This window comes from Eulemur rufifrons, chromosome 29, assembly GCF_041146395.1.
Source record: "Eulemur rufifrons isolate Redbay chromosome 29, OSU_ERuf_1, whole genome shotgun sequence".
Lineage (NCBI taxonomy): Eukaryota > Metazoa > Chordata > Mammalia > Primates > Lemuridae > Eulemur > Eulemur rufifrons.
The window spans coordinates 82,061,878-82,089,263 of NC_091011.1; the positions used below are offsets into that span (position 1 = coordinate 82,061,878).

Genomic DNA, 27,386 nt, shown 5'->3' on the forward strand with positions numbered 1-27,386 from the left:
AGTCCCAGGTGAGAAGCCTGTATCTGCATTTAAATGAAGATTTCTCTCTCCCTACCCCAGCTACCTCCCCCGTAAAGAATTCAGCACAGAAAGTCTGGCCCACTGGGCTCCTGGGAGTGGCTGGTATCCTTAGTGATACCTCTGGAGAAGGAAGGCCCCGGCCGTCTGCACACCCACCACCTGGCACGTGCACATCCAGGTCTGGGGACACACCCCGACTGCAGCCCCAGCCGCCTCCCCAGCTCCCAGTGTCCTGTCTCTGGACCCCAGGTCTGGCATCCCCACAGCGTGGACCAAGCCAGGGAACAGCTTGTAAGCGAGGCTCTGTTCCTGGCTCAACCAGGAAGAGGGTGGGATGAGGCTGTGGAAAGAGGCCTCCCTTTTCAGCTCTGCCGGGGTCATGCTGTGTGACTCTAGACAAGACATTTAACCTCTCTGGTCACAAAATCAGGGGTCTAGGCAAAAAAGTGGTTATCTCTAAGGTCCCTGAGAGTTTTCTTGTTCTGTAGCATGTACCTCTCCAAATGGTCCCTTTGCCCCATTGTAAAGGGGCACTGCTGACCTCCCCAGAGAGGGCAGGGAACGTGAGAGAAAGAGGGAGACAGTCTGTGCACACCGGCTTTGAGGCAGGGATTGTCCTAGAGAGATACAGTCAAAACGAAGCATTACATAAGGCATCCCTCTAACAAAAACATTTGTACCCCCTTAATATTTTGAAATTTTAAAAAAGGGGAAAAAAACCACAAGGAAGTTACAGTAGATGGGGGATGGGGGTGGGCGCTCCCTGGGGGCCTGCAGGTGAGGGGTCCTAGCAGAGGCAGAGTGAGGAAATCCCAGCAAGCCCCGCGGTGGCGCTGTCAAGGGGCCGGCTGGCCGGGAATTATTCCGGGGGTGGGGAGAGGATGTTATGGAGACGTGTTTTAGAGTTGTGAGAAACTATTAATTATTCAAGTCATGCTTCATAAATATTTCACGGTGGGCTGGCACGGGGGAATCAGATTCCGCGTTCCTTGCCACTTCTTCGCTTGTCTCCACAACGGGGGTACAGAGAACGGGAGAAGCATTCCTTGCACGGAGACCTCTGGCGACAGCTGTGACAGCTCTGAGTGCTCATTCGGGGGCCTTGGGCTTGGCGTTTGGTTTTGGGTTTTGGGTGAATAAACCTACAATCAGAGTCTGGCCTGACTGTGGAGGGAAACTGAGGAAGACTCAAACTTTGCATGCAGCCTCGGCACTGGGGAGGGGCTCCCCCTCGTGCCCCAAGTCCCCAGATGACCCTGGGGAAGGGGGCTCTCCAGGGGTACCAGGACTCCAGGGGCCCCGGGGGCTTCCATGTGTGTGTGTGTGTAGGGGGAGAGGGGGGAGTCCAAAGAGTGCCACCCCTGAGCTGCCTTGCTGGGTGGGAGGGCCAGCAGTGAGGGCTCTGAGACGCCGGGAGCATGACAGACAGGGACTGTGTCCCTTCCCGACTCCCTGAGGAGACTCACAGGGATGTCTGTCCCTCATTTCCACCCGGAACCCCTAGGAGCTCTGTGGGGGACCCTCGCACCCTTCCTCCTCCCTGAAAGACCGTCCAGCAGACGTGGCCCAGGGCTGGTCCTCAGAGACTCCCCTCATGCAGAGAAGTGATGCGAGCCTGAGCCCCAGGGCCCCTGGGACCAAAGCCTGTCTATCTGCCTTGTGGCATCCACTGTCACCTTCCCTGACCTGCCTCTCCTCCTCCCCACCCACCCTTCCCCCTCCCTCCCTTTGTTCCCATCTTTTGGTGCAGTTGCTGGGAACTGCCTCCCACTACGTGGAAAATCATGTTCTCCCTTAATGCCCCAAACTCAACACAGCCTGCTCCAGGGTAGAAACGACCATGCAGGCAAGACGACACCTTTCCTGAGAGCAGCGGGGACTTTCCAGTGTCCAACACACAGGCTCGCTATGGGAATTAGGACAGAGTGGAGAGCACCGGGCACAGGGCTCTCACTCCCGTGTGGGGGCCAGGGGTCCTCGCCCAGGATGCACGTTAGAATTACCTGGGCAGCTGTGGAGACTGATTAATTAGTCTCTGCAGGGGTGGGAGGGGGTCCTCTCTGACAAGAGGAGCAGGGCACAGAGAGGACCCACAGAGGGAGTCCCTGTGAGGGGTGGGCCGCAGGGCCCATGGGCACCCACAGCTCAGGTCTGCATGTTCCGGGCTCTGAGGAATTAGGGGTCCCGGCTCGGTGCAGCCAGGGAAGGAGATGGGGATGGGCGGGCAGCTGGGAACACAAAGGCCGGAGAAGTGGGACTGGGCGTGTGGGTGGCCGGGCCAGGAGCCTGGACAACAGCTCACAGGCTCTTCTGGAGGTGGGGCTGTCCTGTCGACAGTGGCATTTCTGCGGTGGGTGGATTATAAGGGGTGCAGAGAGAAAGGCAAGGGAAAGATCTAAGGAGGCCATTGTGGTGGCAAAGAGAATAGGAAAAGGAAGACTCGGGACAGGGTGACAGGTTGGTATTAGGAGTTAAGGGAAGCTGAGCCCAGCCCACCAGCACTGCAGGCCTGGGGACAGGCCACCAATGGGACGGCCAAGAGAGGAGGATGCACTGTCTGTGGGAGCCGACAGCCCTTATGGGCCATGTGGTGACGATGGCGGGACACCTGTGTGGCTGTGGCCTGTGATCTGGTCACGGAGGTGGAGGCCTGGCTGGAGACCCCAGGTGGAGGCAGCTGAGGCTCAAAGGAGCCCTCAGCTTAATGGAGTCAGGTGGCTCTAGTGCTGTCATCAGGGCCACTGCCACGGCCACAGATGGAAAACTCCTCTGGGCAGTGGACGGGCCAAGGGCGCCAGTGCTTGTGTGGCCATGCGGCAGGCCCCTCCCTCTTCACCTCAGCAGCCAGGTGACGTCAGAGCCAGATCTCACGGCCGATTTTAGCAAATACCTGGCGAGTATCATCTCTCTGTCTCAATCTCTCTCTCTTTGTCTTTCTGTGTATATATAATATACAATATATAAGTACATGCTTTACATAGAAATGTGTATACATTTATCACTGGCTGTCTTAACGTGTACCAGGTTTAACCTAGAAATTCCCTCATTTCACAAGAAAGTGGGGGTTTAAATCCTAAACAAATAAGTTTATTTGTTTAAATGACATCTCCGTGAACCCTACCCTATGTACATGTTCTCGTTATATGAGTCCCCGTGTGTGTTCAGTGGCAGCCACCGTGTCCCCATGTGTGTTCAGTGACAGCCACCGTGTCCAGAGGCTGGCTGGCTTCTGGGCAGCAGGGGTGGGGCAGCCGCAGGCCCAGGCGGGAGCAGCTCTCTGAGGTTCAGCTCTCATGAGGCCCTGAGCTCATGCATGTCTGTGCTTGTCCTCTTGCCTGGGGGGGTCGTCGCTCCCCTCCCAGACTGTGGGCCGCCTGAGGGAGGGCTGGGGCGGGTCTCAGTCATCACTGTGGCCAGAGCCATCGCATTACAAAATTCAGCCCAAACAAGTATTTATCCAATAATCTGGTGAGAGGTATTGTGCAGGGGATAAATGGCCGCCAGCTGAAGGAGAAGGAAGAAGAAGGAAGAGGGCAGGGGAGAGAAAGGAGGATGAAGGGAGGAAGGGAGGGAGGAGGGGAGGAGGGGAGGAGGGAGGGGGAAAGGGTGAAAGCCAGACTTCCATGACATAGTTCAGGTATTTGATGACCAGGCATAAAATCCATCACTTCAGGCTTTTGGCTTCTAAGAGCAGCTCAGGATCACGAGTGGCAGAGAATGTGCGTGTGTCTCCGCCATCTCCGTAATCACAAGGCTGAGGGGTTCCCAGAGCCCCTGCCCCCCCGAACCACCTGCCAGGCAGTGTTTGCAGGGATGGGAAGGTGCAGGCTGGAGGGAATTCAAGGATTGGGGTGAGATCCCAGAGGGGCCACGGGATGGGGACAGGGTGGTGGGGGAGAGGCGGGTGGAGGGAGATGGCAGGTGGGCGGTGGGAACGAGATGTGGGGCAGGGGTAAGGGGGCCGCAGGATGGGATGATGGTGAGTGGCTGTTGGTTTGAATGTGTCCCCCACAGTCATGTGTTGGAAGCTTAATGGCCAGTGCAACATTGCTGAGATGTGGGACTTTAAGAGGAGATTAATGTCACTATGGCAGGAGTGGGTTCATTATTGTGAGAGTGGGTTTGTTAAAAAGGCGAGTCTGGCCCTCTCCTACCCTTTTGCAAGTGCTCTCCTGCCCTTCCACCTTCCGCCAGGGGACGACGAGGCCAGAGGGCCCTCTCCAGATGCAGACCCTCAGTCCTGGACTTCCCAGTCTCCAGGACCGTGAGCCAAACAAATGTCTGTTCTTTATAAATTACTCAGCCTCAGGCATTCTCCATAGAAGCAGAAAAGGGACTAAGACGTTGGGGTGGTGGGGAGAATGGGGGCGATGGGATGATGGGCCGTGAGCACACAGGTGGTGGTTGCAGAAATAATAAAATAAATGATACTAGAAGTAATAAACACATTTTATGTTATTTTCACAAGATCATGGGGTAGATGCTCTTATTATCCCCATTTTAAAAATGAAGAAACTGAAGCACAAAAATATTAATCAATTTGCCCAAGTTCACCCAGGTAGTAAGTGGCACAGCCCAGTCTCAAATCCTAGGAGTCTCCATGCAAAGTCCCTACTGTCGCCTACCTCCCGTGCCACCCAGCCACATGGGGACACTGGGCCCCGAGAGCTAAAGCACCACACTTGTAGCCACACAGCCAGGCACAGCGAAGTCTGGATTTGAATCCAGGTCCTCCAGACTTCAAAGCCTGTGCTCTCCCTCACTGTAGGACAGGACTCCCATGAATTCAGAGGGACTTGCATAGGGGCTTCTTGCCCTGGGTTTGCCCACTGAGGTCTTGAGGGACCCAGCAATCACGGTAATGAGGTCTGTGGCCTGCTCCTGCCAGGCCGCTGGTGGCCAGGACTCACCATGAAGTAGTAGAGCTGTGAGGACCGGGCCATGAACTCGGGTCGACACACAGCCACGCAGATCTCCACGAAGCCCGCGTGCTGGCTGGGCTTGGCCTCCCCCATCTCGCACACAATCCTGCAGGGAACAGAGGAGACCCCGTGGGTTACAGGACTCCCAGCCATGACCCTGGGCCCCATAGCACTGACCCTGGCCCCTTTCTCTGCAGTAGGGTCTCAGGGATTGGCAGGGAGAAGGGGGTAAATGACACCCGGATTGCTCCCTGCAGGGGCTCCTTCTTGGCTGTTGGGAAATGTTGAGGGAGCCTAGGAGAGGGTCCCTGTGTTCTGACCCCAGACGCTCAGTCCCCAATGCATGCTTGTCCCTTCTTCTGTTAGCTAAATGAGAGGGAACGTGCCAGCCATGGCTCAGGGAATAGAGCTGGCAGAGCCCAGAGAGGGGAAGTGACCTACCCAAGGCCCCAAGCAAGTCAAGCCCAGAACTTGGAGCTGCCCTGTCTTCCAGGCCCTGACCTAGGAGCTTCGTGCTCTCAGTGCTCAGGCTGCCTCGGTGCAGAGCTGTCTGCCCCCAGCCAGCCCTGCTTCCTGGAGTACTGGGCGAGGAGTACTTGTGTTTAAAATTTTCTCTTTTTAAAAATTTTTATTGCTTTAATTACAAAATTTGTTCATACCCTTTAAAAGCAAACAGTACAGAAGTGTTGCAATAAGGAGTGAGTGCTTCCTTCTTCACTCCTAACCACTCAAAAATTTGCTATATATATTCTTGCAGACATAGATATATATACTCCGCATTTTACAAATGAAGAATCCAAGGCACAGTCAAGTTAGGCAACTTGCACAAATACATATATTTGCATACATACACACATATATACACGTATGCATATATATTTATGTTTTATATGCATGCATGCACATAAACATAAATATATCATACATACACACACATACAATTATACGAGGACTGTCTGGAAAGCATCCAGCCATTGTATTCACGTATCCATTGCATCCATGGCTGGATACTTTCCCGACAGCCCTTGTATACAAACATACATATATATGTAGAGAAAGATATATGTACTTTTCTTAAGATAAAAGCAAAACATACCATACCTACTGTTGTAAACACCTGTTTTTACTCAACACTATAGCATAGACTTTCCTTCATGGCACTCAGAACACAGTTCTAGTTTATTCTTTTTAACAACTTCATAGTATTTCATAACATGACTGCACCATCATTTACATAATTACCATCCTCCTACAGATAAGCATGTAATTATTCTGTTTTTTCACTTACTCCAAATAATTCTGCAAAATGAACCAACTTATGCACACATCCTTAAGTGTTGCATATGTACTGGAATAGATTCCTAAGGAGGGAACTTACTGGGTTAAATGGTTTGTGGATTTAATAACATTTGATAGGTAAAGCCAAATAATGCTCCAAAAAGGCTGTGCCAATTTCCACTTCTATCAATGGTCCACTCTTTGGCCAAAACTAGATATTCGCAATCCTTTGAAAGGTTTTCCAATATAATAGGGGAAAGAGATCTCATTTTACTTTTAATTTCCATGATTACTAGTGAGGTAGCACATATTTTCATGTGGGTTTTTTTTTTTCTAATCTTGCATAGCCTTTCCTTTGACTTCTCTGCTGATGTCCTCTCTATTTTGCTGATGGATTGTCTTTTTGTAGAAACTTCTGAATTGGGAGTATTAATTTTCATGTGTTATAAATATTGCAATTATTTTCTCTTTGTTAGTCTTCTTTCAACTGTGTTTCCAATGTCTTTTGCTGCACTAAAGCTTAAAAGTATCTGTGTGGTTAAATTGGTTGTTCTTTTACTTTATGGTTTCTAGGTTTTGTGTTTCTCTTGGGAGAAACTTCTGAGTAAGCGTCCTGCACAAATACATATATTTCTGGCCAAATAACATAATTAATACATGTTCAATGTAAAAAAATATGGAAAGTATGTAAAAGCATTTGTCATACATACACCCTCCCAACCAACGGCACCACTCAGAAATACCCATTGTCAACATTTGGGTGTATATGTGTTCAGTCTTGCTTTTCTTTTACAAAATTAATTAGAAACTCTGCATTCTACTTGATAACCTGTATTCTTGCTTAATAAGCCTCGAGTATATGCTTGGCCATGATTCTTCTCTAATATCAGATTTAATGGCTGTGTAGTTTACTATCCTATGCATACACAATAATTGATTAAATTCCCTATTTTTAGACATGCAAATTGCTTCTGAATGTTTACTATTACAAATAAGGCTGAAATAAGCATTCTTGCAAATAAATGTTCATGCAGTCTTGTTATTTAGGGAATGTTCTAGAAGTGTGACGGCCAGGCTAAAGAATTTTGACACGTATTTCCAAATTGCCTGCCAGAAAGTTTGTCCCAGTTTACCCTCCCACTGTGAGCAAAGAAGTCAGCAACTTCCCATAGCTTGCTTCTCATCTGCACTGGGCATTCACTTTTTAACATTATTCCCCATTGTTTTCATTTTCATTTCATTGATTACTACTGCTGTTAAACATTTTTTTCATATGGCTTTTGGTTCTTTGTATATCTTGTGAATTATACATTTAGGCTCTTTGCTTGTTTTTCTGTGATCTTTGCCTTTTGTTTGTAAAACCTCTTTATATGTTAAGAAAAAGTATCTATTATCTGTGATAGGGTATAACCAGATTCCAGGTTTATCATTCACATTTGTATTTTGCTCACAATGATATCTGATGCACACGTTTTAAAGATTTATGTACTCAAATCCCCTCATCTTTTTCTTTATAATTTCTTCTTTTGCTGTTAGAAACCTTCCTCTTCCGGAGATCAAATAAATTTTCACCTGTATTTTCTCCTAATCCTTTCAGTTTCATTTTTTAAACTTAACTCTTTAATCCGCCTGGGATTTATTTTGGTGCATAATGTGAAACACGGATCTGATACTGTACTTTTTCCGGGGAGTTAACCAGTACCAATTATTGAATGATCTCACCTTTCCTTGCTGATTTGAAATGCAACCTCTATCATATACTAACTACATTTTTACATATGGGGATTCTTTTCCTGGGTGTTCTATCTTATTCTACTGATGGAGTTAGTATCACAATATTTTAATCATGAGGCTTTGTAACAAAACTTTTGATATGTGGCTATGTAGGTTTAAAGTAGGATATTTTAAAATTCCCCAAATCATAATATATCATCAGCAGCCTGCTTTGGTCTTGTTCTAGAAATGCCTCAACAAGTTGAAGGAGCCAAAGAAAGATCTTTTGTAAGTAAGGGATGATGGACCAGGAAGGTGAGTCCTACCAGGCCTAGATCCTTAAATCACCCGACATCCTCTGGGTGCCTTGGGAGGATCCGATGCAAATGAGGGAGGACTGAGGATGGCAGTACTGATGGTTTAGAATCACTAAATCTGGGTAAGACCCAGCAAGCAGAAATGGAAACTGCACTGGCATACCTAAGGGAGGCCTTGTGAAGAGTCAATAACTTATACACACAGGACAAGTGACAAGGTTTTGCTCCAGGAGGGACAAGAAAGCTGGTGTGGAATATAGATGCTATTGTGCTGGTACACATTCCATAGTTGTGTTTCCTGGGCTGGAAAATGGTGCTCACTTATTTACAAGGCAATACATGATTTGCAAACCTCCTGCACTGGCTGGGTTCCAGGCCAAGGTCGCCGTTGAACAACCCTCTCAGTGGGCAGCAGACTTTGCAAAGAGAAAAACAATCCGAAGTACCCATGGGCCTGAGAATGGGTGTGGAATCTCATTTTCAGTCTCCGAAGAGAGTGGCCCAGGATCAGCCTCGTGGTGGGGGGATGCTGCGGGGGGAGCCAGGGACAGCAAAGGGAATTGAACTCACGCTTCTCTTGCACATTTTAATTTTGTCACCTCCACCCCACGTACTCAAAGTTGGTAACAGCCACGCTTCTCTTCTCTCCCTCTCTATGCTCCCCGACACGGTAGCTGGCTGGTTCAGCAGGTGAGGAGCTGAACTCCTAGAATGTTAGGGCATTCTCCTCTTTCCCCCACCATCTGTTGGTGACCAGAGAGTCCCGGATACTGACTTATCTTCCCTCCCCGTGTCTTGGGTGGCTTCACTTACTGCTCTGCAGGGACGTAGCCATCCACCAAAGGGCTGCACTCCACACCGGCCACCTTGACGTGCGAGGCGATGTCGCGGAATTCCAGGCCCAGGTTCTCCCCTCGGATGGTGACCTTGGTGCCCCCTTCCCGGGGGCCTGTCACTGGGATTATCTGGAGAGGGGAAGAGAGATGACTGGACAAGCACCAAGATGCAGCCCTCACTCACTTGCTGATGGGGCCGGGAGAGGCTGCTGGCTCTGCTCTCCTTTGTGCCCACGACCCTGCGTGCTCCAGTCCGTGGGGGCACCCAAAGCCTGGGATGATCAGTGGGCGGTAGCTCTGGGCAAAGCAGCCTGTGTCTGTTTGTGGTCTTAGGAGCAGGGTTCGAAGCCCGTGGAACATCTTCCCATTTCACAGGAGAAGAGATAGGATGCAATGTGATCAGCATTGCTACCAGGTGATTCATAGGAAACTGGGATCAAAACCTTCTGGTGTTTGCTTGTGTCTGTCCACTCTCAGGGAAAACTAAAACCCCTGCTGCCAGCCCAGAGCCCTCCACCCCATGGTAATCCTACCCACCTTTTGAGACGCTTCTCAAATGTCACTTCCCAGAACCCCATTTTCTTTCTCTCCACTGAAATTCCAACGCACTTTCTTTGTGTCACTCGCATAGTCACAATTATTGGTGCCTGGTTCCTCGTCCTTCCCACCCGCAGCCCCCTCCCTTGCCATCCTGAATCTGTGGGCCGGGACCGTGTCCCACCTCTCCCTGTGGCCTTTGCAGTGACAGCACCAGCTTTACATCTTGAGTTGTAACCGTGCTGGAACCCACAACTATCCAAACATCTTTCTGGGATTGTATGAGCATTTCTTACCATCCCTTGGCCTTCCGTTTTAGGCTTGGTGCCCCATGGATTTGGGTTAAATTTAAACTTTACCCTCATACAGTGGTCAAAATGAGTGGCTTTCCCTCCTAGGAGGTCACCATTGGTATTCAAAACCCATGATTGACATGTCAGGAGGGCCTGCCTTGAGGTGTGCAGTTGACACAGTGTCATCATGACGTGCTGTACTCTATAGACCAGAGAAGGGCCGGCTCCCATTGCTGGTGACCTGAGCACCAGCCTGGATCGTGGGCAATGTCAGCGGGATTGCAACGCAAGGAGCCCAGAGAGCCCGTCTCTAGCCCTTTCCAGCATGTCCTCCTCTCCTCATCCTGCAGGGTCACAGCGGTGGTCACAGCTGGGGACAGCATCCTGGGGTGAGGGTGACAGGTGAGGGAAGTGAAAGGAACGAGGCGGGGCTGCCCCCAGTGGCAGCTCTGCCAGGTGAGGCTGCCTGCTGCCTCCCACGCATCCCCTGTGTGCAGGTGGGTGTGTGTGGTGAACACGCGCACAGGTGTGAGCATTTGCACAAGCGAGTCCCATCATAGGGGAAAGGCAGCTTCCCTGGAGACACGGGCGCATTTCTGTGTGACGGAGATGGACAGATGTGAAGGCGGCAGGGAGTGGGAGTGTATGTTCTTCCCAAATGCCTGCCCAGCTGGTGCCCAAAGCGCCACTGGCACCTGGCAGCGCATCCCCATGATATTCTAACCCTAGTCTGTCATCCTGAAAAAGAAGTTTTATCTCTGGCCCAGTCCTTGGTTTCCCAGGTTCCCCCAGGGCCAATGCCAGCAAGGAGGCAGTAAACAGCCTCTGTCGCAGGGAGGTTTGTTTAATTTGCCATCTCCTCCCTGTGATTTTCTTGGACCCTAGCCAAGAAAAAAGCAAGTCCCACCAACTGCACCAGACACACCATCAGCTGCCACGTGCGGCGGCCCCAGGGGTGGTTCCTCATTACAGGCGCTGGGAGCAGCGGGTCCTGGCAGAGGTGCAGGGGAGAGAGTGGGGGTGGGAAGGGAGTCCTGGCCGGGCTGTGGGGCCGGGGCAGTGGGGAGAGGAGATGTGCACCTGCCTCCTCTTCTGGGTCATTCTATGGGTTAAATGCGCAAATATGTTCTCCCAGTTTGAGAATCACTGCGTAGATTCCTACCTGTGCAGGAGACTGAAGTGGGAGCTGAGAGTCTAGACAAGCAGGGACGTGGAGGGTAGAGGGCTGAAACGTGGGCACATTTTGAGGGCCACCCCAAGGGGCCACTTTGCTGGGTGAGGCTGTTCACTCACAAAAGCCCAGATCCTTCCTGCTTCTACACATCCCTGGTGTACATGGACACGTGGACACGTGGGGAGTGGGGTGCCAAGTCTCACCCCTGCGGTGTAGGGGACATTCGTCTAGGGCTCAAGAGACCTGGGACTCGGGCCCATTTTGTTTGCACTTGGTTAGAGTAAATACTCCTCTCTGAGCACTGATCTCTCTGTCTGGGACAAGGTGATAATAACCCTGGCCATGGCAGGAATTATGGGCTGGAATTGTGTCCCCACCCCAAACTCACATGTTGAAGTCCTGACCCTTAGTACTTGAGAATGTGACCTTATTTGAGGACAGAATCTTCACAGAGCCCACCAGGTTTGAGTGAGGTCAGCAGGGTGGGCTTTAGCACAATACGACCTCATGAAAAGGGACTTTTGGACACACAGAGACGTGCATAGAGACGGTGGGAGTCCCACGTGGAGAAGACCACTATCCACAGGGCAGGGGAAGGGACCTGGTGCAGATTCTCCCTCCCAGCCCTTGAGGGAACCCACCCCGCTGACGCCTTGATCTTGGACATCTGCCTCCAGAACTGTGAGGCTGCTGCTTAAGCCGCCCAGTTTGTGATGCTTTGTGAGGGCAGCCCAGCAACCTGACAAAACAGGGTGTTGTGAGGACAGGTAAGGTAGTGGGTACGAAGGTGCCGTGCAAACTGTCACGCACTACACACGGATAAGGCATGTGCTTGCGCCTGTCTTGTTAGATTATTGGACGATGTGTGCATTTGCAAAACTGCATACAAAGCTGGCGACCCGTGTGTCCTCACTGTTTACTGAGGCAGAGCCTGAGCTCCCTTCTTCCTCTTCTCCTCCCTCTCCCCGACCCCAGCTGCTTCACCACGAGCATCAGCATCCACCCTGGCAAAAAGGTTTTGAGCACCTACTATGTGCTAAGTGCTGTGCTAGAAGCACAGCTGTAGCTATGGAGGAACATGTGGGTATACCAATGCACTTCTTTATATTGAGAGGGGGACCCCAGCCACCCTGGAAGGGGGTAGCTTAGGTGGCCTTAGGAGGTGAAGAGATGGGGCTACCTAAATCCACCGCAGGGGCAGTGATTCCCTTGGCTTGGACATCCCTGGCAATGATTTTAATGATGATGAATGGGGAGAGGGCTGGGGAGAGTCCCATCATGTGTACACTCACGTAATCCTCCTGTGCTCAGGCCCACCACGGAGATGAGGAAGGTGAGACACAGAGACAGTGGTGACTTAGCCCTGAGCTACCCAGCAGTTAGCTGGTGGAGGCTGGCTTTAAACCCAGTTCTCCGTGACCCACGTCTCTGCATGTTTACCCCTTCCCCATGCCCCTCACTGGGCCTTTGCTCCACAGTCTGGGTCCCCGTGGTGCTCCTGAACTAGCTCCGTCTTGCAGCGTAGGGCTTGCTTTGGGAGAGTCCTGAGGCCTCTCCATGGTGACCTTCTCCGCCTCCCCAGGCTGGGCTCTGCCCCCTGGACCCCAGGCAGCTGCCTCTCACTGGCCAATGCCTGGTGAGGCCACCACTGGCAGAGCTTCACGGTTTTGCCTCTGCGACTCTCAAAGGGAAGGGCTGGCGAGGACCGAGTCCTGGACACAGCTCAGGCGGAGCCTCCAACAGAACAGTCGACCTCCTTTGACAAGGGAAGGGTCTCTGATCCAAGCCTAAGCTTCTGGGAAAGCTAGGAGGGAAACTAGCATGCTGCCTGACCAGGTGGGGCTACTGAGTCCACCCAGCGACCACTGGGGTGACCGATGCCACGGCTGGACAGTTTCCGGGCCCGGCCCCCAGCAGGCCGTGGTGCAGCAGCCTGGAGCGTGCCCAGTCGGGCTGCAGGCCCACCCCAGCTTACCTCCGTGATGCGGGGGTTCGTGCACTTGCTGTTGGCGCCCGACAGCTCCAGCCAGCGGCTCTCCTGGGCGGGGCAGTGCTGGCGCAGGGTGCACTGGCCTGGGCCCTGGCACCAGCCGCATGCAAAGTCTGGGTCGGCCTTGAGGCACAGCCCGCAGCTCTCGCGCATGGCTCCGCACTTGTAGAGGTGAACTGCAGGGGGCAGAGGGCAAGGGGCGCTGTGGAGCCAGGAGGGGCAGGGAGGGACAAGGAGCACAGGCCCAGCCTGGGGTGGTGGGACACCAGGGCAGCTCCGCCCCCTTAGCCATTCTGAGGTGAACAAGAACCAGAAAGGAAGTCCAGGCCCGAGCAGAGGAGCTGCATGGGGCAGCCGTGGCCCTATGTCTGCTCTCAGCACTCAGCAGCCCTTGCCCAGGTCCTGCTCACGCCACGTCCCTCCCCGAAGCCACCAGCTGTGTGGAGCCCCTGCCCAAGAGGTGACTGAGAACCGTGGATGGTGGAGAAGCTGAGAGGGGGACTCAGAGCGACAGCCACTGGGAGGTGGGGGCGGAATGCACCTGCCGGGACCACGGGGCTGTTCCCTCCCCCACCCCTCCCCCACCAGGCCCAGCCCTTCCCCACCTTTGTTCTGAGCCGGGTTGTCGATGTTGAAGTGCCCGTTCCACACGACCGTCAGCTCCACGGGCAGGTTGTTGATCTCCATGCCTTCGTAGGAATACTGCAGCCCGGTGGGGCGGGAGGGAGAAGAAAGCCCGTCACGGAGATTTCAGGGAGGGTCCGACAGTTCAGCCTGGGGCCCGCCCTCAGGAGCTCACAGGGCTAAGGACGGGCCGAGACTGTGCACGTGTGTGCACATGAGCACGCACACGCACCTGTGTGGGCAGGTGGGGCAGCACGTAGCAGAGGAGCTGGGTGGTGCGAGGCCTCCAAGCCCATGCGGGTGGCACTCAAGGAGGAGATGGAGCGAGCCACTCGGCCACCTCCTGTGGGTCTCAGCAAGGAGGCTGCAGGCAGGAGGCCTGTTCCCACACAGCGGGCTTTCCCGGGACATTAACCGGGGGAGGAGCCCACTTCCTCCCTGGTTGCCCAGGGGAGCCCTGGCCACCAGGCCTGGCCAGACGAGCAATTAGATTGGGAAACTAATATCTAGGAAATGTCCAGTGTAGGTGGATGCTCTACCGAAGACCTAGTGAGGGGTGATCAATTCCCAGGCTTCAGAGAGTGAGACATGAAGGAGGAAGGGAGGTGGGAGAGCCTGAGGGGACCCAAGGACAGACCTGGGGGTCTGGGGCTGGATGCTGGAGGCACTCCTGGCTTGAAGCCAGGGCACGCCCGGATTCCTGCTGTGCCACTGCCCTCAGGAGCTGCCCTGAGACCTGCATACGTTCCCTTGTGTCCTGCTCCCCTGCCTGGCCCTCCTCAGGAGTCTGTCACCCCTGGTCCTCGCTAAGAGGTGGGGTGGAGGCTGGGCAGAAGGGGAGGTGCTGTCTTGGGGGTGCCAGGTGGAGGGGCTGTCTCCCCAGGCATGCCCACCCTTGATCTGCCTTCAGGTAACAGACCCTTCCCCATCCTCAGAGAAGGGTGGGTGGAGGGAACCCGGGGCCTACCCTGGGCAGCATTTTCAGTCCCCACCTGGTGATTTTCTCCTTATTCCACCAGATTCCGCCCAGCATAGGGGGGTGGGAGTACGGGAGGGATTGAGACAGAGTTTCTATAAAGGAGGGGCTGGCGATTTGCTGGAAGGTGCTAGTCCAGGGGGCTGGGTTTGAAGTTGGGTTTGCAGAGCCCAAGGGCTCGTTTAACTCAGAGTTAAAGTTTGGGGGTGCTGAGTTGAGGAGGCGTCGTTGATGAACATTCTGGGGACACCGAAGCTGGCTCCTCCAAGCTGGCTGCAGCGCCTTCCCCGCGGGGAGGGCAGTGGGGACGCCTGCCCGGGAGCCGCTCAGGGGCCTGGCATCCACGCCTCTGCCTCTGGGCAGGAATAGGTCTGTAGCCTACTTTAAAGGAGATGTTAGAATCCTCAGTCCAGGAACTCGCCCTCAATTCCTAAATTGCAGAATGTTCTCCCACGTGAACATGCTGAGCCGCTGCCCTCAAACAGCAACAGAGGCGGGCTGTGCCTCCAGGCTTCTCCAGGATCTGCTCTGGCGTCGAGTTTTAACTCACTCCCCTGCGACGCGCTCAGGGCAGGGAGCTGCGTTATGGAGGTGGTCTGCCCTGCGCCACCCACTCACGCTCAGGCTCTGTCTTATGACTGGTGCCCCCTGGGCCTGGGACAGGGGCTGGGCTCACAGAGCAAAGCAAAGCTTCCTGGCCCCTCAGAATCAGCAGGGGAGACTTTGAACAGACACTGTGCAGCTCTGAGGCTACAACCCAGAGATGCAGTCTCTGTGTCTGGGTCAGGCTGAGTCGTACTGAGTTGTCCCAAGTTTTGTTAAGAAACCTCTTCCACTCTACACTGGTCGTTCTCAGTGGTCTGTGGACCCCTCTATTAGAATCACCTAGGGGGCCTATGAAAATGCAGATTCCTGGGCCCCCCAATACCTGCCGAGTTGGACCCTTTGGAGATGGGCAGCCTTTGGAAAGGGCTTCCTTATGACTCTGGTGTTGGCCAAAGTTAGAGAATCTGCTAGAAGCAGGGAGGCAGATGACTGCCCCAGTGGAGGGAGAAGAGGGTAAAAGAGGGGTGCTCTCCCGTGTGTGAGGGGGGAGGAGGGAGGAAGAGCAAGCACACACACTTCCAAGCCTCCCGTTCCCTCCTCCAGCCACACTCCTTATCCCAGCCTTCCAATCTCCTTCCTCAAAGGTCCCAGTGGGGAAAGGTGGTCAGGGCTAGTTCAGGCTGCCAGCTAGAGTGCTCTGGGCAGGGCTGGTTGTTCTAATCCTGGCCGGGCACCATCTGATCCCCTGGAGGCTGTGCGGGGACGGGAAGAGCTGCCAGTGGCTGGGTCAGGATCGGATCTGGCCTCTGCTCCCAGGACTGGGTCTGGCCAGGACCCAGCAGGTGGTGACTAGGGGTATGTTGGCTGAAGATCAACAGATCTTCAATCCCTCTCTCAGGAAGGATCTAAAATTCCCAGAAAAAAAGGCAAAAAAATCTGCACGTGTGTGTGAGTGTCCGAGTGTACAAAGGTATTTATATGCATGTTGACTTGAGAAGAGGTTAGTGAACATTTTCATGTTACATCTATGTCCATGAATGCACACACACACACACACACACACACAGTGCCACGAAATGGTTCTGCCAGTGACCAGCTATGTGAATGTGAGCAAATGACACAAAGCTCAGTTTCCCTGTTGGTAAAACAGGAATTAGAAACAGTACACACCATTCACAGGTTACAACATAGGATTGTTGTAAGGATTTGAGATCAGGCATAGAATGCTCTTAGCACGGTGCCTGTCTAAACACTTGAACAGTGTTGCGTGTTTCAATCTGTGTGCATACAGTTGGAGATGCTGTGCAAAACTACATTTGCCCTCCCCGTGTTGCTTGCGTGCGGTAATAATAGCAGCCATGCACCCAGTGTTTATGTGCCAGACACTGGATACACGCGGGGATGTGTGCATATGAGATCGCTTATGTGTTCTGATGTGCATGTGTGTGCACGCACGTACTGGCCTTTTGGAGGAAATTGAAAATAAAAAAAGATTTTATGGATCAAATGTGCTGGCCATTGCTTTCTCTTTCTTTCTCCCAATCCTGGGATCACAACTATGAAATATTATAGAATCATTAACCCCAGGTGCCCCCTTTCCCCAGGTCTCTAGGGAAGTCTCTGTTGTTCCCGGGGATTGGGGGGGCTCTCTGCCTCTTCAGACAGCTGGGGAGCCTGGACCACTGGCTCCATCCCCCCAAGCCCTGCTCCACTTGGCATTTATATAGCTCTCTGTAATCAGGGGCAGTTAATCCGCACAAAGCTCAGCGCTGAGGGAGGACAAGTTACAGGCTCCCAGAGGCCAGGAGGTTAAGTGTCTCAATCAGGGTCTGGCAACCATGGCCAGGCTAATGGACTTTCCCCATTACCTTGGGAAAGCGCGAGCCCCCAGCTTGTACTCCTTCTAAAGCAGAGAGGAGACCTCTATGTAATTGAGACATTCTTTCCTCTAATCATTACCTTGTCCTGAGCTCTGAGATATTTTGCTGGAAAATACTACCATTTGGGCAATTAAATTGGAACAACAACGTGACGCAGGAAGTTGGCACGCGCACCGTGTCCATCTCTGGGACTCCAGAGGGCTCAACAGACCCCTCCCCAGCTGTGCTCCAGGAAAGTAGGGAGGGGATGAGCTCTCTTCCCATCGCTCTCCCCACTGCTGTGTTGAACGTGGTAGACTAAAGTGCCAAGAGAAAACGAGAGACCAGTGCGGGTCCGCGGAGGCCCCAGGCCCTCAGGACGGGCACTCTGGCCAGCCAGATGCCCTTTGCAGCCCACTCGCTCTCGTGACTGCGGCGCCTGAGAGGTGGGGGCGAGCACTATTATTAGCAGCACTTGACATTTTCCTGGAGCCTTGGTCTAAAGTAGGCCATGGGGGCCCACAGTTCCTCCCCATCAGCCGCTGCCTGTGGGCCCGCCCTGCCCTCCTCCCACCGGCCCCTAAAGGCTGCTGCCAGGGCCTGGGCCACACAGTGGGGCTGGGAGTCCCTCCACCGCCCACGCAGCCCAGCATCTCACCCACACTGAGCTTCCTGTGTCTCCCCCTCTGTCTCTGCTGTCCTCGGAGACCTCCTTGTCATCCTCCTTCTGCCGTCATAAACCCAGGGGTTTCTCTGTTAGACCCCTCCACTCCCACCATTCCACATTGCTCATGGATTTAGGACGTGAATCCATCTCCTCTACTACACACCCCTCTCTGGGGCTGAGCAGACCTTATCACTGATTAGGGGCGGGCTGTGAAAGTGGGTTTTGTTCCAAATTTGTACCTTACTTTCTGTGTGACCCGGGGATGGTCACTTGCCCTCTCTGGGCCTTGGAGACCCCATCTGTAACAGGATCAAGTCGATATTCTCTCAGGTCTATTTCTGCCTGACGGTATCTTGTTTCCTATAACTATGGTAGGGGGAGGCTTGCCCTGATAATGCCCAGAGATTTTTTAAGGAAGTCACTTAGTGACAAGCCACATCCTGGCCCAGAGCAGTGTTTAAACTGGGACCCCACTGTCTCCTGCATAAGGAGAGGCTTCTGGGAAAAGTCAGAGCCAAGCCCTCCCAAACTGTGGGATTCCAGTGGGTCCTGGTAGGTAGAGGGGACTCCTCCCGGAGTCAGGCCCTGTCCTTCATGGTAGGGCCTCGGGCTCCAGGCCTCCAGCCCCAACGTTGCCAGGGGCTGGAAGCAGAACTGACCATTGCGCCCTGGGGCATCAGGCTTCCAGATGTGAAACTCCCACGTGAGGAGCTGTGTGACCTGCTGATTTCTAGAATCCCAAGAACGCAACAGATGCCCACACTGGAGCCCGCGGTTCCCTTCTTCCTCCCACAAGTGCCAACCGGGGCGCCAGCACCAGGCACCTTGTGGGGACACCACAGAGGAACAGACGGCTCTCACTTGCCTGGGACCACTGAGATCCTGTCTGTGCCCTTGTTCCCAGGAGGCTCTGATTTCGCTCCCACACTTGGGGAGTTCCCGTGACAGCTAAGGACTCATTCAGGCAGCTCTTGGCCTAGGAAATGCTGAGGACATTTCAACACAATCTGCTTCCAAGTCTGGCGGTAATTAAAATGGCACAGGGTCCCAGGGAGCTTCTTGGAAGCTGAAGTTAGTCCTCAGGGTACAGAGGGAGTTCTGATCAAGGGGTTTATAGGACCAACTGACGCTGTTACCCCGGGTACCTTCGTCTATTTAACTGGGTCGGCCTAAGTCTGGGGACATTTGCATCCTCCTCTCGGGGAACTGAGGGCATGGTCATCGTCCGAGGCCACAGGCTCTGTCCTCCCTCCCGCTGCCTCCTGGATCCCAGGGCGGCTTCTCCAAGGAAACAAGGCTGTTTTCCCCATGGTTTGAGATCCCCACGGGCCTTCTGCAGTGTCAAATGTGGGGCCAAATGTGGGTCTCTTTCCATAGGGAGGTGGTTTTAGGGAGAACTATTAATACTTGAGCAAAACCCTTGGAGCTGGTCTGCTTGGCCTCAGGATTTATGAGGAAATAGGAGGTGTTTAACGTCCCTTTGCTTGCAGATTTAATCTGGAGTGCTGCAGAAACCTGAACAATAGCCTGCTGCCAGGGGAAGAGGGGGACATGCACTTGGGAAGCTGTGGGGACACATCTGAGTTTTCAGAGGTGGTAACATCAGTGACAAGTTCAGTGCCTGGAATGCTGAGTGACCTTGGGCAAGTGTGTGGGCCTCTCTGAGCTCTGTTTATGCCCTAGACTGCTTCCTGCAGGAAGAGTGGGCTGTTCCCATAAAGTCCTTTGTCTGAGACTCTCCTGGTCCCATGTCACAACCCCAAATACAGGCACTGCATGTAAGTTCCCAGTAGCAAGGAGAAGGATGAATGGGAAGCAATGTGACACCTGAAGGGACTCTAAGTCCAGGCCAGCCCTGCCACTCACTAGCTGTGTAACCTTGGGCAAGTTCCTCACCTTCTGATGCATTTGGGGCTTGTCTCCCCAAAGCAAGTGGTGCTCCAGCTTCGAGGCCTGCACTTGCGTCCGTGGCCCCTTCTAAGGCCTGCCTGAGTATCTAGTCTTGTACTTATTCTATTTCAGTCTTAAAGAAGGTCCCCCACTGTGTAAGTCCAGCCCCACACACCTAGATCTGCCCCTGCTTCTGGGCCTCTGTTTTCTCTTTTGTACAATGAAGATCTTTAAAGTGTCTTAAAGCTTGAAAATATTATAAGTCTGTAAGTCTAATATTTGTCTCTGAGCCTCTGGGTACAAAGAAAGGAGCCCAGAAAGAGAATGAGAGACCAGAGCGGTGGCTGGAAAGGCGACAAGGCCGGAGAGGAGGGAGGTGGCAGGAAGGGTGATGGCCGGTAGGGCTCTCGTGGGGAACAGCTGCCGGCAGTCTGGGGGGCCGCGCTGGGGTTGAATGTGGATCTCTGAACTGGGTGGGTTCTGTGGGCAGCACGCTCCCGGCCGGCCCCCTCCCATCCGACAGTTCCCTTTGGTAGGTGCTCAGTCTGTCTTGGAAGCCTGCTCAGCTGCGAAGCAGCCTCCGTGTAGGGGTGAAGGCAGTGGGGGCCTTGTAGGCCCAAATGGGGTACTCAGGTCAGACCTGGGGGGAGGCAGGACCTAGGGCTTCCAGAGCTTCTCTCAGGGAAGTGGATGGACACGAATGTTCCTGGCACCCAACATCTGCCCACAAACAGGGCTCGGCAGCCCCCTGGCTGGTCCAGGAGTCCCTTTTACTCCGTCTTGGGCAGAGGACCCTCGTTTACCATGGCTACATGTGGGGCCAGACACGGTGGCTCAGACCCCGGCGTGTTGCTGGGGTAGGTGCTAAGGGGCGTGGTGGGGCCAGCGGGAGTTGGGGGAAGCCCCTGCAGAGTGGAGGGGGACTCCTAGGCGAGGGCAGTGAAAGTGACAGGGTGGGGCGGCCACTCACAGAGGTGTTCTGGCACTGCACGCTGGAGCTGTTGAAGCGCAGGGCCGGCACCCTCTCCTCGCTGCCCTGGATGTTCAGGACGCACTCGTAGCCGCGCTGCCCGGACTGCGGCTGGGGGAGATTCTTGGCCTTCAGAGTGATGGGCTTGATCACCTCCACGGGCACCAGGATCTTATCCACTCGCAGCAGCTGGGGGCAGTCCTGGGGACAGAGGGCAGGCTCAGGTTGGGCAGCCCGGAAGCCAAAGGGGCAAGAAGGGCCCTGCAGACGTAACCCGGATGTTCCCCCAGAGCCACTCTCCTCAGACACGCCCACAGGAGGCCCCCAGGCTCTCACCCCCCGCCCCGCCCCCCAGCCCTGGTGGGAAGGAATGGGACTGAGAAGTCCCAGGTCCTGGTGTCCCGTCTTGAGGCCACTCCTTGCAGGGCCATCCCTTCCCTCTTCCACTTCCATTTTCATGCCTTCCCTGTGCACGCCAGGGCCTGACACTGCTGGTCTCCTCTGGCACTCTACTACCCAGCAGAGACCAGCGCTGCCAGCTGGTGGCTGGTGTCCTGTCCCACTGTGGACCGATGCCGCTTTGCCTGCCAAGTTCCAGGCTGCCAAGAGTTGGGACAGACAGGCCTCCAAGGAGCTCCATGGTGAGGCAAAGCCATGGGCCTCGCTCTGCCTCAGGAATGCAAGTCTGGACCACAGCGGGGCAGGGGCGAGGGCGTATAGAGGCGTTTCCATATGTGGGCTGAGTCTGGCATTTGGGAATGCTCTGGAATGGGTCCTAGAGACAGTTTAAATCCTGAAGCTTCTGATTGAGCTCTGGGGATGTTCTGACCCAGAGAAATGTCTCTCACATCAGACACACGCTGAGCTCCTCTGGACGCTAGCAACGGCGCGCTTAGCCCTGGAGCCTCAGGGGCCCAGACGCCTTTGGGGATGGAGACAGTGAATCACTGGCCTTTCTCTGAGGGCTATCTGCTCTGTCCAGGGAGGGCTGGAGCGGGGGGGGGGGGGAGGGGGGAATGGGGCCAGAGGAAAGCAGCGGGGTGCTCTGCCAGTGACTGGCAGGGGCTGCTCTCCCCCTGCCCCAGCTCTCGTCCCCAGCAGAGTAAGGCAGAAAGGAAGCCAGGGGGGAATGGCCGAGGGGAGGGGTCCCAGGCAACCAGGCCACTGGCAGCTGTCCCTCCCCAGTCCCAAAGCAAACTGAGTCCAATAGCTTGCTCTGTCACTGAAAGCTGTGCCATCACAAGGCTGAGGCCTGGAGAGAGAAGACCTGAGCCAGCTCTAGAGCCGGCTGAGCTTCTGACAAGCTATGGAATTCTGAGCACATCACCTCCCCATCTGGGACTCAACTTCCTTATCTGGAGATTGGGTGGACTCCAAGGCCCTGTCCATCTTCATCAGTCATGATTCCGTGATTTGGGGTGGTCGTCTCCTCTGATCACCCAACAGGAGCAGAGGAGGGAGAGCGAGGCAGGGGGGATGGAAGTGGGAAAAGGAGAGAGGGACAGAGGAGGCTGTAGGGGAAGCGAGGAGAAAGAGAGGGAGCCACAGGACTGGCCCTCAGATGGGCCAGCGGTGGGGCCGGGGCCCATCAGAGCAGTCCCTCCACCTGCCTGCTGCAGGTACTGACACCTTTGTCCTGGAGGGCAGCTAGAAGGGGCAGCGACCCAGCAATTCCACTCCTGGGTATATGCCCAAAAGAACTGAGGCAGAGACTCAGACAGATGCCGGTACACCCATGTCCACAGCGGCATTGACCACGGTAGCCAAAAGCCGGAGCCACCCAAGCGTCCATGGATCCATCAATGGATAAACAAAATGCAGTGGAGTGTCACCCAGCTCCAGTCTCCGTGCACGGTGGCGTGTCACCCAGCTCTAGTCTCCGCGTGCGGTGGAGTATCACCCAGCTCTAAAAAGGAAGGCAACTCTGACGCTTGCTACAACACGGATGGACCTGGGGACCATGCTAAATGAAACGAGCCCGTCACAAGGAGGGCAACACAGTGGGATTCCACTCTCAGGGGGTCCCTAGGGTAGCCAAGTTCAGAGACTGGAAGCAGAGTGGTGTTGTGAGGGGCCGGGCCTTGACCATGCAACGTGGCCCTGAGGCTCTCAGGTGTGTGGGTCTCTGGAGACCTCAGATAGCCACACAGGAAGAGTCCCAGCAGCACCACCTGTGGCCCAGCCTCAGCTGTGACCTCACACCCCTGCTATGGCAAGACGGGAATGTGGGACCTGAGGATGAGAGAGTGACTTTGGGAAAGGGCTGAAGCCGGGAGTCGGAGGTGGAGGAGAGCAGACCCTGGAAGAGCCCTGACTCTGCCTGCCTCTGCTTGAGCCCCGGCGCCTTTCCTTCCTCAGAAGCAGGAACAAGCCTGCCCTGCCCTCCGGACACATCCCAGCAGGGACCCAGGTCTGTGGTCGCACTGGGCCTGACAGCCAGGCAGCACTGGTGCCTTTTGTCTCCTGTTCCCATATCAACACATTGCTGCCAACCGATGGTATGCCAAGGGTGCCAGGAATCCCAGGGTCCTCTGACCAACCTGAGGGACTCCATCTACTTTGCAAAGGAGAAACTGAGGCAGGGAGAGGAAAACAATGGCTCAGTATCAGCAGATGAGCTGAAGAACCCAGATGCCAGCTACCTGGGTGGCCACGCTTCCTGCCTGGATGAGCTCCCACGTGGGCAGGATGCCGCCGGACAGGTTGGTGGGTTGGCAAGGATCTCCTGAGTCCATCGGGACTCGGTTGCTGGGCTGGGACCCTGCCTGGGGGCTGGACTGCTCCGTCCAGGACATGGGCAGAAGCGAAAGCCTCTCTGTCCCCTGCACGATTCTCACTGAGGCTTGTGCTGAGCTCTCTAATGAGTCCTGATTACCGGTGGCCCCATAAAGGCCTAGTTTGCATATAAAAAGGTTGGCAGCACCGAGAGTAAGTTCATTAATAATAATTGGAGAGACCCAGGGCTGGGCTGGGCACATTTTCCTCTAGTGGCTGTTGACTGACCCCAGAGTCCCTCCTAATTGAAATGTAAAATGGCAATTTTTCCCCAGGCAACAAGGCTTAGAGAGATCATTCCACCACCCTGCCCCTTCCTGGCTCCAGCGCCCTGGACTCTGACCTGCTCCTTGCTGAGATTCCAGATGCAAAATTGCCTACAGATCTGACACTGGTGGGACACTTTAGAGACACTCCCACACTCCTTCCCGCCTGGAGCCTGGGTCCTGTCCACCGTCCAGGTCACCCAGACCTGTCTGGACAACAGAGTCCGGCTGAGGCGCCGTGTGACCGAGGGCAAGTCTGGCATCCTGCTCGCTTCAGAGTCTTGAAACCATCGCTTGGCTTAACTACGCACGGGAATTAAAAACTCCCCGCGAATGTCCATTTTGGGCAATTCCATGAACTAACATATGTGAAGCATCGGGACAGAGTGAGCGCGCGTTCAACAGACGTTTTCCCCTCATCTTCCCCCCAGTCCAGACTGCATCGCCCTCATCGGCCCCCTTTCCCACCCCATTTGCAAAGGACCCATCTCCCTCAGCCCTTTCGTGCGCTTTTCCGTAAACACGCAGCAGTTCCTGCTTTCCCACCGTCCAGCCTCTTCCACATCCTGCGTCGAGCCTGCCTAACCTCAACAGCTCCACGTGCCCCAAACACAGGGGGCACAGGAAGGGAAGAGAGGTCCCAGTTCCGGCCACTGCTCCCGTAATGGCAGCCTCCTCTTCTGGGAGGTGACATCTGCCAACGGGAAAGAACCCAAACTCCATAAAACAAAGAGGTTTATTCCAAGTATGAGGACCATGGCCCAGAACCATGCCCGAGAAGCCTTGAGCAAGTGGATTCACCGAGGTTGGGTTACAGTTTGGTTTTGCACATTTTAGGGAGAATAAATTACATGTAAAGTCATAAATCAATACATGAAAGGTGTACATTGGTTTGGCCCAAAAAGGCAGGACATCTCAAAAGGTAGCATTATGGGTTATAGGCGGGTTTAAAGATTCTTTGATGTATAATTGGGTAAAGAAATGAGGCTTTGTTTAAAGGCTTGGAATGTTTTAAGTTAAGATCAGGAAGTCTGCTAATCAGAGACAACACTGGACACATACCCAGATTCAAGTGATCTGTTAAGTAAACTGCAGTGTGGTTCAAGCCCTGCCCTGTGCAGCCCTAGGCCTGTTAAGGAGTTACAGGGGACATCTCCAAGAAGGGAAGGGAGCATGATGTGAAGTGTCCGACCTCCCTCCTCATGGCCAGCATCTCAGCTTTAGGGTATTTCTGGGATCCCCTTGGCCAAGAGGGGATCCATTCAGTCACCTGGGGGGCTTAAGATTTTATTTTAGTTCACACATCCTGAAGCTATGTGTCCATCCCCAAGCTGTATGCTGGGAGACAGATCCACCAGCCAACCACGTGGACTTGGGCAAGCACCTGGAACCCTCTGCACCCATGAAATGATGCGGCTGGTTTAGACTAGATGACTTTTATGGTCCCTGGGATAGTGTGACTAGTGTGATGTAAGAAATATACATTTGGTCTTTGTCCCTGGCAGCTGGCACAATGCTTCTAAAACCCATGGAATTTTCTGAGTAATTGAGGTGAGAAGAGCACCTTTTGTTATTCATAATAAGCCCATTCCAACCACACCAGTTTATGCTGATGAGGTGACTCTTGGAAAAGGAGCGCGTGTTGCCAGAGGAACCACCCTGTGATTGGAGGGCTGGCACTTCAGCAGCCCCTCACCCCGCCAAGGGAGAGGGGCTGGAGATTGAGTTAAACCACCAATGGCCAATGATTTAATCACTCAAAGGAACCTCCATAAAACCCTAAATGAAGGGGGATGAGAGCTCCCAGGTTGGTGTCCTGCCTGGAGAGGGCATGGGAGCTCTGTGCTCCTCCACCAAACCTGGCCCCGAGCACCCCTTTCTCTCCCTGTTCATCTGCCTCCTTTGTAATAAACCAGTAAATGTGAGTAAATTTATAGCTGGTTGGTCAGAAGTGCAAATGACAACCCCAGAGTGGAGATTAGTGTCTGAAGTGGGGGCAGCCTTGGGGGTCTGAGCCCTTTAACTTGTGGGATCCGATGCTAACTCCACGGAGAGAAAGCATCAGAATTGAATTGCACTGTAGGCTACCCAGGTGGGGTCTGCAAAGGATTGGAAATCGCTCCATGTGGAAAAGCCCACACACGTGGTGTTGTAAGTATAAAGTATAGGGAAGAACAGTTTGTTTTCTTTTAGTCCCAGCTCCATTATCAACCCAAGTGATAACCTGGGATACACCATTATATAATCTTTTTGAAGCTCAGTTTTCCCATCTGTCAAATGGGGATAACAATAGCTGTCCAAGTAGTCCAAAAGGTGGCATTTAAAACACCAACCAACTGAGGGGTTAGGGGAGTGGGGGTTTCATGGGGGAGGTGGGCCTCCTGGATGTGGCTATTTACCTGCCAGTAGGGACATATTTTAATATTTTAATGATCAGTACAACCGATTGGTGCAACCTGGTATGGACATCCGTTTGGGCATAGCTCTGGGAGGCAGCATGGGATTATGGTTCTAGTTAACACGGGTAACTCCGTACAGGGATTCAATCCAGGGCACATCCCACCACCTCCGTCACCTTACATGTATTTTCCCTTGTGCTATGTTGTTTCATAGCACCACACGTGTATATGTTCCAGATGGAGGAACTAAGGACATCAGAGACCTCACTCGGTACCCACAGTAAAGATGAGCACATATTTCGCCCAATCATCTTCCTGACTTTTCTCCATGAATGATTATCTAGCCTCCATGCAAAGCTCCTCCAGTAGTACTGCCCTGTTCTTTTCAAGAAGGCTGTTTCTCTGAACTCTCATTTGAAGGGACCAGCTCGTGGACAATGGAAACACCTGTATTTAACAAGATTATTTGGAGACAAACGTGTATCATAAAAACTGGGCTCCCCTGGAGGCTGTTTTGCCTGGGGCTGCATTCTGCAGCTGTGAGGATGGACTGGGGGTCTGGATTAGCAGTGGTGGTGGCTTGTCACTCAGGAGGTGGCTCCAGCGCACTCCAGGTCAACTGACCAGCACACGTTTGGTCTCCACTTACATGCACACAAAATAAAGATCGCACTGCTAATTGCAGAGAGCAGGAACACAACGCCGAAGTATGGGCGTGAGAAAGATGCCTTTCTATCCAGCATGTCTAGGATGTCAGTGACTGCTTTATACAGAGGTTTCATTGCATATTTAAATAATTGAACAAGGACATAAAGAATGTGGCATAGCTGAGAGAGAAAAGGCTGCCTTTGGGGCTGGTGCTGCCTGGGGAAGGGGGTGCAAGGCCCATGAATTTACCGTCCCCAGTGTGCTTACAAGATGAGGGCTCTAATTCTCCTATTGCTACAGCAAGATTGGGGGAACTGGAGCTCCAGGGGAGAGCAGGACCTGGGGGCAGCTAAGGAAGAAGTGATTTACAGGTCACCCCTCCCCCCCTAAGTCACCTCAGCCCTCATCAATTCCAAAGACAAGCCAGCCCTAGCCCCAACCACCCTCAAAATTTACACTCCCCTGCTCAGAACCACGGTGCCCAATACGAAAATGTAACGCGCCATATATTTTCTTGCTGTTTCTCAAGTTTATAATGCCATTAGCATGATCTACGATGGGCTGGTTTATAGAGAGCAAAGTAATAATACAAAAAGGAAATGCCCATAACCTTAAGGGGGGGAGGGGCAGACGAGATTGATGGAAAGTGCGGTTGTCTGGAGAAATGGCAGCCCAGTAATTGAAT

General features: G+C 53.6%; 1 protein-coding gene across 2 annotated transcripts in view; it reads right to left on the minus strand.

Moving 5' to 3' along the window:
* The window catches only part of PLXNA4 (plexin A4), a 346,342-nt gene that overhangs the window by 54,109 nt on the left and 264,847 nt on the right, over positions 1-27,386 (minus strand). For both annotated transcript variants that reach the window (XM_069461824.1, XM_069461825.1), the window contains 5 exons: positions 20,614-20,814; positions 13,687-13,783; positions 13,067-13,257; positions 9,065-9,216; positions 4,932-5,049 (listed from right to left, as the gene is read on the minus strand). In XM_069461824.1, the coding sequence (XP_069317925.1) occupies positions 4,932-5,049; positions 9,065-9,216; positions 13,067-13,257; positions 13,687-13,783; positions 20,614-20,814 (759 nt within the window). The remainder of the gene's footprint in view (positions 1-4,931; positions 5,050-9,064; positions 9,217-13,066; positions 13,258-13,686; positions 13,784-20,613; positions 20,815-27,386) is intronic.